The 13,224-nt window shown below is 39.2% G+C and overlaps 1 protein-coding gene across 5 annotated transcripts in view; it reads left to right on the top strand.

Annotated features, from left to right (window-relative positions):
• Positions 1-13,224, top strand: part of NAV2 (neuron navigator 2) — a 325,098-nt gene that overhangs the window by 135,461 nt on the left and 176,413 nt on the right. For 3 of the 5 annotated variants that reach the window (XM_048486861.1, XM_048486865.1, XM_048486864.1), the window contains exons 5-6: positions 3,543-3,828; positions 7,005-7,073. In XM_048486861.1, coding sequence (XP_048342818.1) covers positions 3,543-3,828; positions 7,005-7,073 — 355 coding nt within the window. The remainder of the gene's footprint in view (positions 1-3,542; positions 3,829-7,004; positions 7,074-13,224) is intronic. The other 2 variants (XM_048486863.1, XM_048486862.1) reach the window with 1 other exon arrangement.

Raw genomic sequence — 13,224 nt, 5'->3', positions numbered from 1 at the left:
GTTACACAATTTTAGTTGATAGTTTGGTTACCTTGACACTAGAAGCTGTTTTCTCTGAGTTCATACAACTGCTTGAATATCATAGTGAATAGTGTACATGACAGCTGCCAGAATGCTTAAAAGGATGATCAACATATCAGTAAATCATCCCCAGATGACTTAGGAAAGGTTTTCTTTTTTAGAAGTAAAAAGCAACCGAAATCTCCTGACTCTAAGTGTACTGGTTTCTTACTCCAATGCAATAATTGTATGGTGTTCCTAGCTGTTTTCTGCTCTTAGGCTGATTATATTTATGCTCAATGTGAGAGCACTAAGTGGCAGACAGACTAAATCTGTCATTGATTCTCTGCCATCTGATTCCCGAAGGTCTGAAAACAAAGGAGCTTAGAAATGCAAGGATATTTTCCATTTTTCTCTATATGAGAGATCACTCTTTTTAAAGCTGAGCAACTGCTGCTAATTATGCCATGACTCACATGTACTGTTATATCACTGAGTAACTGAGTGACTGAAAGAAATCAAGTGTTGACCCACAGCTGAATGGGTTGCAAACTCCATTGGATAGCACTGGATTTGAACCTGTGATTTTGTTCTGCTAAGTGTATAGTCTTCTTCCTTTGACTGAAGGAGTCTTTTGATAAAGAAAGCCTTCCCAGTATGTAAGTAGCATTGGAGCCAGTGCACTGGGTTTGTGATTGATATACAGTTATATGAAAGTTTTACCTGGAAATTTTTGATCTGCAATAGCCCATTCACACATGCAAGTCACTGATTTATTTCTTTACACAACCTCTCTTACTCAGCTTCTTGGTTGCTTTTTTTTCCCCAGCAGCTTTGCTACCATTTGAAAATTGAGTGATTTGTACCTCAAACAAAAAGTGTAGATTAATAAAAGAAAATGGAGCTAAAGGGAGTTGAAGCAACCAAGAAAACAGAAAACTCACAGTATGGAAGCTTCCAAGCACTACACTGAAAAAAGTTATCCTCACTGGTCTAAAAACCTAGAACATCTGGCAGTTTTTTCCTTAGCTTTAAAAAAGTGCTGCTGTTGTTGTTGTGGCCAAAATGAAAATGACTGGGTTATTCCCTCATTTTGTTGAAACTCAGAGTACATGTAAGTATTTAAAGAGAAACACAAGACAGAAGGGAGTGGTAACAGGAAGTAATTCAGACTGTGCAAGTCGGCAAAACTCAGAGCCGTAGAGGTACTCTCTGTGTACAAAGTCCAGTGGCAAGGTGCCAGGTGAATTACCTCAGTCCATCTCCTGAGATAAGAGAGAGAGAGAGCAATGCATTTGCAGGGCTTAGTTGAAACAGTTTATGGCTTGCTTTTTAAGGTCTAACACCAGCACCCTATAAAATCCAGTAAGGCTTTCCCGTAACCTTCACTGACATACATCTAAATGTTGTGAAGTATCAGTTTTATCTACCCTGTATATGCTCGTGTATAAGTCGACCCGCATATAAGTCGAGGCACCTAATTTTACCACAAAAAACTGGGAAAACTTATTGACTCGCGTATAAGTCAAGGGTGGGAAATGCAGCAACTACTGGTAATCTTCAAAAATAACAATAAAATTACATTAATTGAGGCATCAGTAGGTTAAATGTTTTTGAATATTTATTTCAAAGAAAAACAGTAAACTAGCTGTGTAAGTGGAAAAGAGGGTCAACAAAAACAATATGGTCTCAACAATAACTTTAAAAGTACAAAAACCTCAGCTCAACCAGCAACCAAGCTAAAACACAAGAGTTAAAATCCTTCAAAACTGGATTTTTGGTCAGGGGAGGAATGTTTATGTTAGCAGTACCAACATTTCAGAGTATCTTTAGGAGACCCTCCTGATGATACCACTCGGGTTTGGTGAAGTTTGGTTCAGGGGGTCCAAAGTTATGGATCCTCAAAATGTAACCCCATCTACTATTAGTTCCCATTGGAAACAATGGGGGATGGGGCACCTCCTTTGGGGGTCCATAAATTTGGACCCCCTAAACCAAACATCATCAAACCTGGCTGGTATCAGCAAGAGATTATCCTGATGATACCACCCAGGTTTGGTGAAGTTTAGTTCAAGGGGTCCAAATTTATGGACCCTCAAAATGTAGCTTCATCTACTATTAGCTTCCATTGGAAACAAGGGGGGATGGAGCATCCCCTTTGGGGGTCCATAGCTTTGGGCCCCCCAAACCAAACTTTACCAAACTTGGGTGGTATCATTGGGAGAATCTCCTGAAAAATCCCTGAAATTTTGGCGCTGCTAGCCTAAAAACTGCGCCCCCTGGTGGATGACAAAGTAAAAATCCTAGAATATTTTTAGAAATACACCTGACTCGCGTATAAGTCGAGGGGGGCTTTTTCAGCACAAAAAATGTGCTGAAAAATTCAACTTATATGCGAGTATATACGGTATATTTTCTTTACATTGATCCAGTTTATCAAGCAGCCAGAAGGCAGAATCTTGTAATGGAATTCAGGTAGCCTTAATATTGGAATGTTCTGTATAGTCTCAGGCATAATGGAAAACAAATGTTATGTATCAATCAGAAAAAAAATGAATAAAATAAATAGCTTCCTAACAAATGTGAGATTTTTGCTAGTATTGTCATTTTTTTTGGTTACTAAAATAGGTGCACATGACAAGCATGGGTTACTGGAAATTGGCCAGATTGGTTCCTTAAGAAGTTATTGTATTCTAAAGGGATAAGGAAAAAATTCCCAGTTGTTGGGCTGCTCCCAAGCAATTCCTTTTTCATTTTTTCCCCAATTGTGCTGCTGTGGAACATGAAAGCATTTGCTGTGATAATGAAATGAAGCTTCATAGTAGTTCACTGTGCAGGGTTTCCAGGGTTGGGAAATTCCTGGAGATTTGGGGGTGAGGGGAATGTTGCGATAAGCAGGTTTTGGGAAGAGGAGTGGCCTCAGCAGGGTATAATACCATAGAGATCACCCTCCAAAGCAACTATTTTTTCCCCAGGGGAGCAGATCTCTGTTGTCTGGAGAACAAAGATAATTCAGATAGATGCGGGCTTCTTTCCAGATGTTCAGGAATCACTTCCCATCAACTCTTCACCAGCATGGCCAATTGGCCATGCCTGACAGAGGCTGATGGAATTCAGGTTCCGGAACATCTGGAGATTTTGTGTTCCCTCATCCCACCCTAGGAGATCTCTAGGCCTTCTAGTGACTTGCAGCCCTACCCCCCAGCATTAGTTCCCAGTTCAGATAACTAATATCCATCTGACAAAACCTTTACTTCAAGTAACTGTGTGCATGGTCCAATTCCCATTTTGGGAACAATCACTAGTATGTAGTTAAAATCACCTGGATTATCACCACTCCATATATAAAAAGTTCTAATGCCAAATATTCCATCAAACTCCAATGTTTTATAAATTACCTATGTAGAACATTTGTTGTAACCTAAAGGGATATAGAGATCAAGAGAATTACAAATAGTGGCAGAAATAAACATATATTTCTACTAACATGCTGAAATGAATTAGTTGCTGATGTAAATGCCTTTTTAAAAATTGCTTTGCAGAAATCAGGAATGGGAATTTAAAGGCCATCTTAGGCCTTTTCTTTAGTCTGTCGCGATACAAGCAACAGCAACAGCAGTCCCCCAAGCAGCAATCACAGCAGCATCCATCCCAGCAACCTCCCACGTCACCCCAGCAAGTAGGGCCTCTATCCCAGTGCCAGCTTGGATTGCAGGAGCAGCAGCTACAGCCACCACATCAGGTGCTGAATTCACCCCAGATGCAGTGCCAACAAGCCCAGCAAATTCCTCTTCTTCACTTGAAAGCACAACCAGAAATGCAGTCCAGGTAGGTTACTTTTTCCAGTATTTTCTTTTTTTCCATGTTAGGAAATTCACAGACTGCCCAAATAGCAACTTATGAGGATACTTTTGTACCTGGAAATATAAGTTTATAGCTAAGAAGAAAAATAAAAAAAATCTGAATACCTGACCTAGCATTGCCACCTTCTGGCTGAAGTATTCCTGAAGATTTCAAGTTAGAACTTGGGGAGGACAGGATTTGAGGAAGGGAAGGATTTCAGCAGGATATAATGTCATAGAACCCACACTCCAAAGTTGCCATTTTCTCCAGGGAAAATGATTTCTGTTGACAGGAGGTCATGTGTATAATTGATTCTTATAAATCAAAGTATTTGGAATGAGTCCACCCAGTTGATACTAAATTCCCTGAAATCAGGTACCAATTGTGCAGTGGTGTGCTGAAGTGCTTTAACTGATCAGCAGGATACGTATGCTTATCCTGTCTTTTTATAAGATTGGGCATATAGTTCTCCTGAAAAAATCTTTCTCCATTGATGATGGCAACTTTCTCGAAACATGTTAGTTAGTCAGTTGAATAATGATTTAGTGTGTTGTTAATTATTTAAGGACGCTTTGTTAATATATATTTTAATGGTGTTGAATTTGTTAAATTTATACCTTCCCTTACTGACTCATTATCTTTTTCAAATTTTATGGATATGTGACCTGTTTAGATGCAGTGATCTTTCTTTCTTATCTTTTTCCTTGTTTGGCAATAGTTAGATATCAAGCTAGAAGCTGGGAGACCCAGGTTTCAATTCCTACTCTGCTGTGGAATCTTGCTGAGTTACTTAGGGCATGTAACTGTTTCAATCTAATGTACATTATATGGTTGTTCACATGAGGATATGATGGAGGAAAGGAGAATGAGGTAAACTACTTTGCATCTCCATTGGATAGTAAAGCAGAAAATAAATATTCAAATGAATAACCTAGCCTTGGGGTTGTATCATACAGCTTTGAGGGAGAAACTTTCTGCTGATGTGCAGTGCCTTTTCCATAGTAATGGTTCTACTGCTGCTCTGCCACCAGCAGAATGGAGATGTAGGACACATATCCTATACCGTGTGATGTCACTGAACTATGAAAATGGTTGCCACCACTATCATCACCCCACTAGCAGATCCATCACCCTCAGCTTTTGTTTTCTGCTGTCACTCAGAGTGACAGAAGAATTTTTTAAAAAATTTCTGATGACATGTTGTAGCCTTAATGTCTGTACTTTCCTGCTACCTCTGGTCCTTCTGCAGTCCTGCAAGTCATCAGGCTATGCATGGCAGCCCTAGTTCGATATATGAATTTGCCCAGCTCGTAAAGGACTGGTGTATTTTCAAGAAAGCTCCCTTGCACCTGAACATTTCTTTCTCTTTGCAATTTAAATGCATCATTACACAAGTTTATGTGTCAATACTAAACCTGCACAACCTGCTATCTTCAGTTCAGTTTTTTTTAAAAAAATCTGTCATATTCTCTGATTGCCAGAAATTTAAAAAACAGGAGTGTAATTTATAAAAAGTAAGGGTAATGCTAGAATGATTATGTGCCAAAATTAGTAAAGGGTGCTGCTTCCAGTAGATGAACCAATTAATGTTTGAGCTGATGAAACTTCAGCGTTTTCCATATTTCTCTTTTGGATGAATATAGTGAGTTGTGGGACACATAATTTTCAGAATATGGTACAATTATTTTTGCAAATGAAAAATTCTCACAAAAACTGTGATATAGTTCAGGGGCTTCTCTTGAAAAGCATCTGAGAGCTCCAATTGGTTTATAATTCTGTGGCCAGAACCGTGACTGGAGCAGATCACAATAACCATATCAATCCTATCTTGTTTCACATACACTGGCTACCAATTTGCTTCCAGGTCCAATTCAAGTCACTTTAAAGCCCTTGCATACCTTAAGAACCTTCTACTTCCATATGAATCTGCGTGGCCCCTCCAGTCATCTTTAGAAACCCTGCTTCGGGTTTCCCCATTGTCTAAAACTAGACAAGTGACAACCTGAATCAGGGGCTTCTCAGTTGCGGTGCCAAAACTCTGAAAGTTCTTCCCCAGGGAGATTCATTTGTCTCCCTCTTGTTCTGTTTCACAGATGAAGATTTTATTTTGTTTCATTTTGTTTGTCATTCCCTCACCAACTCTTATTGGCGTTCCTCCCTGCTTGTATGTGTTTAATTTAATTGTTTTAAATATGTACTTTGTACTTCTCCTCAGCGGTCACCCAAAGTTGCTTACAATGTCTTCCTCTTCTCCATTTTTTCCTCACAACAACTTTGATTGATATGCTAAGCTGAAAGTGTATGATTAGCCCTAAGTCACATCAAATTTCCATAGGAGAGTAGAGATTTGAACCTTAGTCTCCCAGATCCTAGTCTGAGACATAAATATATTAACTGACCATCAGTAAAATACTTTTATCACCTCAAAGTTTTCAATAGTTTTTAAAAATATAGATATAACCCTGTTGAATAATTAGTTTATAGGCTACAAATTATTTTACAAATGTATTTTAGGAGAGTTAGATCCTACTTCTTCTGTCTTAAAATTGAGATCAACGTGATAATTAAACTTTTATTTCTACATTTCAAATGTGCAAATTATATTTACTGAATATAAATGTAACATTTAAAACACTGCTTGATGTTTTTTCATATGCCGTTGCTTTTACATGCCAGAGTTTTTATTATTATTTTCCCTCATGTGGTAAGATCTGGTATTTAACCCAAGAAAAAGAAAGTCAACTGAAAGAGTAATTGAAAACTATATCACTGAAATCATTGACAACTGATGTAGTAATTGACATCCTGTGGAAATTTTGCCACTTCAGAAATGTGCATAAGAATCAGGCTAAGAATAATCATGCTTTGGCAAACTAAATTCTTTATCAATTTTGAAATGTGTAGTAAGAGATTTTTCTTGTCTGCAAAGTAAACCAGAAGTACATTTACTGAATACTGGGTTTCTATTGTTATGACTGAAATGATTAAAAAATTTTAAACGGTCGCATATCTGAAATGTGGATGTTGGTGCAAGTAGAATTCTTTTTTTCTCTTCACAAGTACCCCGATAAACCTCTTTTCAAAAACCTTCATCAGCGTGTGTGAATTATTCTTCTTTGCTCACTCACATCTACCACTTTTTTTTCTTTCTTCTTGTACAGTGCATCACCCAGGGACTCATCTCAAAGCAAAATCATCCGATTCACTCTCGGTCAGAAAAAGATTTCTAGGTTAGCACTTATTCCTCTCAATGCCAAGCATGGATATCCCTCCTTGCAAGAACCCTGGTTTGCATGGCTTAGGATTCACCTTACTGGTGTGCACTTGTCATTTTCAAACCAAATATTTTAGAATAGTCAAAGGGGAGTGAGAACTATTGGTTATTAATATAATTTTCATTTATGCAATATATTGATACTGAAGCCTATTCTAAGGATACAGTGAAGTTTGCAAGAATTTCATCTGTATCCCTCTGTTTTTAAAGGGCTTATACACTAATTATTTTTATCTGGTGGGAGAGGTGGTTTGGGAAAAAATTGGAAAAAATTATAAGGGTAATCAAACATTGTGTGACAGTGTACCTCAAACAAACTAACGCTGAATAATTTGGGAATCTTTTCTGTCCTCTGCCCCATCTTAACTTCATTCCAGATTTGCTACTTCTAAAGTACAACTTGTTTCCTCTTGGATAATAAAGAGTGGCAGTACTCTGTATCAGATGAGAGAACACAGCAGCATAGATATACGTGTCTTCTTTATTTTGGATTCCTCAGTGTCTGGTAATGGGGAACATCTAATCTCCCAGAGGATAAATAATGGGTGTTCCAATTCATTCATTTCCTTCCAAGTCACAGACTGACATGAGTTCTGACCACTATGAGCACCTCACTGCAGTGCTTTAAAATCCTAATCTAATCTTCATGAATACCTGTGGTATTTATCCTAGATTTATTTATGATGAATGTTACTCTTACCACGCTGTCATATTTACTTGATTAGAAATAATTTATAAGCACTGCATTGTATAAGACGTCAATGTTTACCCTTATTGTGCAGAAACTGTAGAAAACACATTTTCGTATTTGGACATGCTCCTCCAGACATTGTAGTCTTTTTTTACAGGAAATACTAAGACATCATAAATTAGAGGCCCTTATCATCTGCTTTCTCAATCTTGCTTCATTTTAGTACTGCAGTCTTTTACATATCCATGTCCTCAGGCCTGTTCACCTGTGCAAATCAATATATTTATGCTCTGTTTTAGATCAAAGTAGAGAAGTTAAGGGAGATCCTGATTTTTTTTTAATAACTGACATGCGGGGATGGGGAATCAGCTGCATGTGAGGGCCCTTTCTCCAAGGGCCACGTATACAATGACAAATGCAGAGAAAGATTGCCGGGTCTTGTTATGGAGACTTTTACAAGGTTGGTTGATTCTGAACTGCTGATCAGTTTGGCCAGACTCCTGCAAAAACCTTGTGGACAAGCATGAGAGCTGTGCAAGAGCTTATGCTGCCTGCATTCTTTTTTATTGGGGTTTACATAGGAGGACTCCTTGGCAGATAGGTCACTTTCTTTGGAAAGGTGCTTTATTTTTCTTGACCTCAAATTCTGATCATAATTTTAGAGATTACCTGCAACTTTTATTTTTGCCATCAGTACCTATAAAAGAACTATCAGATAGTGAAGAATAATTAAAAAATGAAGTGAAAATCAAGAACAGAAAAGATTTATAAGAGGCCAGCCTGCAGGGAGCCCAGGTGGGCAAGGCCCCACCTGCCGCAGAGCCCGCCCCCATGTCCCTGCAGGTTGTCTCCTGCTCTCCCCAGGGCCTGGGGAGGACAGAAGCTGGCCTACAGGGAACTGGGAAGGGGGACATGGCGCCACGGCAGGCAGCTCGGGCGCACACCATTTCATCACTTGGTGGGGTGCTTGGTGATGAAATGGCATTTGCCCAAGGACATGGGATACCCCATATCTCCACAAGAGTACACCACTGTATAAATCCAAACTGCTGCTCCTCGTCCTGCTCTCTTTTTCTAATCTCCTTTAAATGTGGCTATTCGTGTGGCCATTGCTACCTCCCCTAGCAGTGAATTTCACAGTTTCTTTTGTTTGTTCAGAAACTATTTTCTAATAATTACACTGGGTATCCCCAAGTTCTAGCATTGGCGGGGGGAAGCTTCTTCTAGCCACTTTCTCCACTCCTTGCATTATTTTAGAAATTTCTTCTTATGTCTTCCCTTGGTTGTCTTTTTTCTGGACTGAAAAGTCCCAGTCTTTCCTCATAGAAATGCCCTCTAACCATCTTGGTTTCTCTCCTTTGTACTTTTCCCAGTTGTTCAATGCCCTTTTTGAGATATGGCAGCCACACCTGCACACAGCATTTCAAATGAGGTATACAACATATACAAGAGCTTTACAATACTGACTGTTTTATTTTTAATCAATTTCCATGGAAGTGGCCTTTTTCACTGCTGCAATACTATGGGATGACATTTTCATTGAGCTATCATTAGTAGCCCCAAAATCTGTTTGTACCCTATCAGCATATACTTCAAATTAGGATTTTATGTTCCAGTATGCATCACCTTGCACTTATCCTTGTAAATGTCATTTGCTGTGTGGTTGCCCAGAGGTTAGTGAGGCTGAACTTTCCATTACAGAAGTTATGGTGATTTTCCCTCTGCAGACTTTGTTCCTCTATGTGGTTAATAATTCTCTTTTGAATAACAGTTTCTCCTAATTTACCTGGAACAAATGGTAGGCTAACTAGCCTGTAATTTCCTGGATCCCCCTGGAACCCTTTTTTAAAAGTTGGGGCGATATTTGCTCTTTTCCAGTCATCTGACACAAATGCTGATTTTAGTTGCAAGTTACATATACTAGTTAATAGAGCAAGTTTAAATTTCAGTTAAAAACATTTGGATGTATGCCATCTGGACCAGCAGATTTTGGGGTATTCAATATGCTTAGTAGTCATAGAACTTCATCTTATCACCTCGATATGAGTCATCACCCTTCTTTAAAATTGTGGCTCTGTCATGGATATGTGCCCAACATTTTCCTCAATTACAAGAGATGCAAAGGCTTTAATTTAATTTCTCTGCCATCTTTCCATATTCCTTAGCAATCCTTTCACTCTTTGGCCATCCAAAGGCAAAACTGCCTCCCTATCCAGTTTCCTGCTCTTGATGTATTTGAAGAAATGTTTATTGTTTGTCTTAATGAGTTTGAGGATCCACTGCTCAAATTCTCTTTGTTCACCATATTGTCTATTAACATTTGTTTGCTAGAACTTGTGCTCCTTTCAATACACCTTGATCAAGGAAATGTTGCATTGTTTGAAAGAAGCCTTCTTGCATGGCTTCCTTGACTTGAGCTGTTAATCATGTAGGCATCCTGTTAGTGTTGTTGATACTTTCTCTGAAGGGATCTGACACTTAAAAGAGAGAGCCAGTGTGTTGCAGTGGTTAAGAGCAGCTGGACTCTAATCTGGAAAACTAACTTTGATTCCTCATTCCTCCACATGAGCAGTGGACTCTGGTTTCCCCACTCCTTCAGTCCTGCTGGGTGACCTTGGGCTAGTCACAGTTCTTCAGAACTCTCTCAGTCTCACTCACCTCACAAGGTGTCTTTTGGGAAGAGGAAGGGATGGTAGTATGTAAGCCCCTTGGTTTCCTTACAGGAGAGAAAGGGGGGTATAAATCCAAACTCTTCTCTGCAAACAATTCCCCATCTTAATGTTCTTCTGACTAATCACCTCATTTTAAAGAAGTCCCCCCTTTTCAAATAAAAGGTGATAGTTTTAGAACAAATTAATGAGTATCATGAGTGTTAACTTGACAGCATTGTGGACACTATTCCCAGCTGGTGAGACAACATTTATATCTTGCACTAGGTCCCAAGCCCTTCTCAGAACCAAGTCCAGAGTCCCTGTTCCTCTAGTTTTCTCTCTGACCAACTGCTTTAGTACAAAATCATTTATGATGTATAAAAAGCTTGTTTCTATGGCATGACACAAGCACATAATTGCCCAATCAATTTTAGGGTAGTTGACAGCTAGTATTACAACATTCTCCCTTTAATCACTACCACTATGTCTCTCTGCATCTTGATGTCTGCCTCCTGGTTTTGGTCATGAGGACAATGGTACATATCTACATAGGGCTTGGCATCTCCACCCAGAGTGATTTCATGGGGGGTGTTCTTGCCCTACTTTCTAGCTTACTTGACACCACCCCCAACACATTCCTTTCTGTCTTATAACCATAGAGGTTATATTTAGGGATAACAGAGTCCCATTGATTCTCCCCATTCCAACAGATTGCTGAAATACTCACTATATTTACATTGTCATTTAGCACCAGGTATTCTAGCTCCCTGATTTTGGCTCATAGGCTTCTAGCATTATCATATAGGCAACTGTACCTTATTTTCCATTCTAAAGTTCCCCATCTCCCTTGGCCCTCCCGGTTTTATCTTCTTGCCTGCCATCTCGTGGTTAGGTATAGTCCTCTCCCATCAATGGTACCCGGCGGTTTACTTTTATCCCTTTGGGATAGCCCATTTGAGGACAGAGACTGCCTCACTCCTGTCAGCTTTCCCCCAGAACTTTGCTGTGATACCTTTTGGATGTTAAGTGCCAGCAGTTTGGTTTCCTTTTGGTTTAAATAAACAAGGTTCAGCTTGTCCCAGAAAGTTCCTCAGTGCCTAAAAAAAAAATCTAAACCCTTGTTCCCTGCACTACTTTCTAATCTGTGCATTATAACCCCTAATCTGTACCTGTCTAGCTGCTCCAGCACATAGAACAGAATTTTGAGAATGCTGTCTTGGAGGCCCTGACCTTTACCCTATTGCCTAATAACCTAAATTGATTCTCCAGGACCATTTCTCAATGTCATTGGTGTCAACATACATTATGACTGGTGATTCCTGTCCTGCACTAGTTATCAACTTATTTAGACATGTGGTCAAACACCTGTCACAGACCTTACTCTATTATTCCTAACGATCAAATTTTCAACTACCAAAAGGTCACCTCCCCCACACCTGTGAAGAATATTCCTGGTACAAGAGGACAATAATCACCTTCTAATAGATTATTTCTGCCTTCCTCGGCTTGATACCCTTGAATCTTGAGACTCTCAGTTTCCATCACAGTATAGGAGCTATCAGCACAGGAGCAGGATGCTTCGAACAGTCTCTTCCATGCACCTCTCCTTCTGTCCAAGTTGGTAACCATATCCTTAAGGGAATTACCCTTTTGCCTGAGAGCCAAGAGTGCCACATATCAAACACACACCCACAATTTCTGTCCCATGGGCAGATAATTGTATGTATGGCACCCCACTGCTGCCATTCTAACATCATAGTTTTCGTAATTTAAGGATGTGAAGAATAAAAAAAGGGTTCTTGCCTGAAGCTATGGAGAATCCTGAACCAAAAAAAATGTTAATGCAGCATATTTAAACTTCCTCACCAAACTCTGGACAGCAGCTTTATTTTTCTATTGTTTAAAGAAGATTTGCCTCTATGGTCATCTCTTGCTTCCCCACACACTTTCCCCACTAAATGCACACAGTTACCTCTCTCTGTTTGTGCACTATATTTACATGCTGCACAAGTTGCTGTCTGCTTTCAGAAGGCTCACCTTACACCAGTGAAGCAACTTCACAACAGAGATTGTTGCTAGCTTCCTTTTCTTATAGTAGTTTCATGTGCCTTTTCCCCAAGCCACTATTGAATCCTTTGGAGCACAGTGGAATGTGGGAGGGAGACAGAAATGGCCCCTCCATGCTCTCGTTGAGTTGTGGATCTATTTACAAAGTTTTCTGTGCTAATACAAAGAAAAGGAAAAACAGCTTCTCTAAATTCTTCATTTTTGCCGCATTCTCCATACTATATCCCAAATTGCTCAGCAGGTTCTCTGATCCTATGAATAGCATGGCAGTGGGGGGTGGGGGTGGGGGGACGCAAAGCAGTTCTGTAAGAAGGGGAAGGCACTAAAATCTAATCAATGAACTTGATTTATTACTGGAGCAATGAAGCCAGCTCAATATTCTCTAATGTTAGCTGGAATGATAAAAATTACTAATTACGATTATCACTAGGTAGAATGAGATTCTTCTTCCTATGAAACATTAAATGAGGATATGCTTGGGAAAACTGTCAAGCAAAACTGAGTACAATTTCAAAATGAAACCAATGGTTTTTTTAATGTAGTTTTTTCATATCAATATATTAGAATTCTCATTATTTTCATTTCTGTAAGATATTGTGCTCACCTAGGACCTAAACTCTTGAAATGCCTGAATTTTTAAATCCCTATGAAATTTATTTATCCATCTGCTAGCAACTATTGAAGGTTTATATGCCTGG

Source organism: Sphaerodactylus townsendi, linkage group LG02 (genome assembly GCF_021028975.2).
Source record: "Sphaerodactylus townsendi isolate TG3544 linkage group LG02, MPM_Stown_v2.3, whole genome shotgun sequence".
NCBI lineage: Eukaryota > Metazoa > Chordata > Lepidosauria > Squamata > Sphaerodactylidae > Sphaerodactylus > Sphaerodactylus townsendi.
This window is presented reverse-complemented; position numbering and strand designations above follow the sequence as displayed.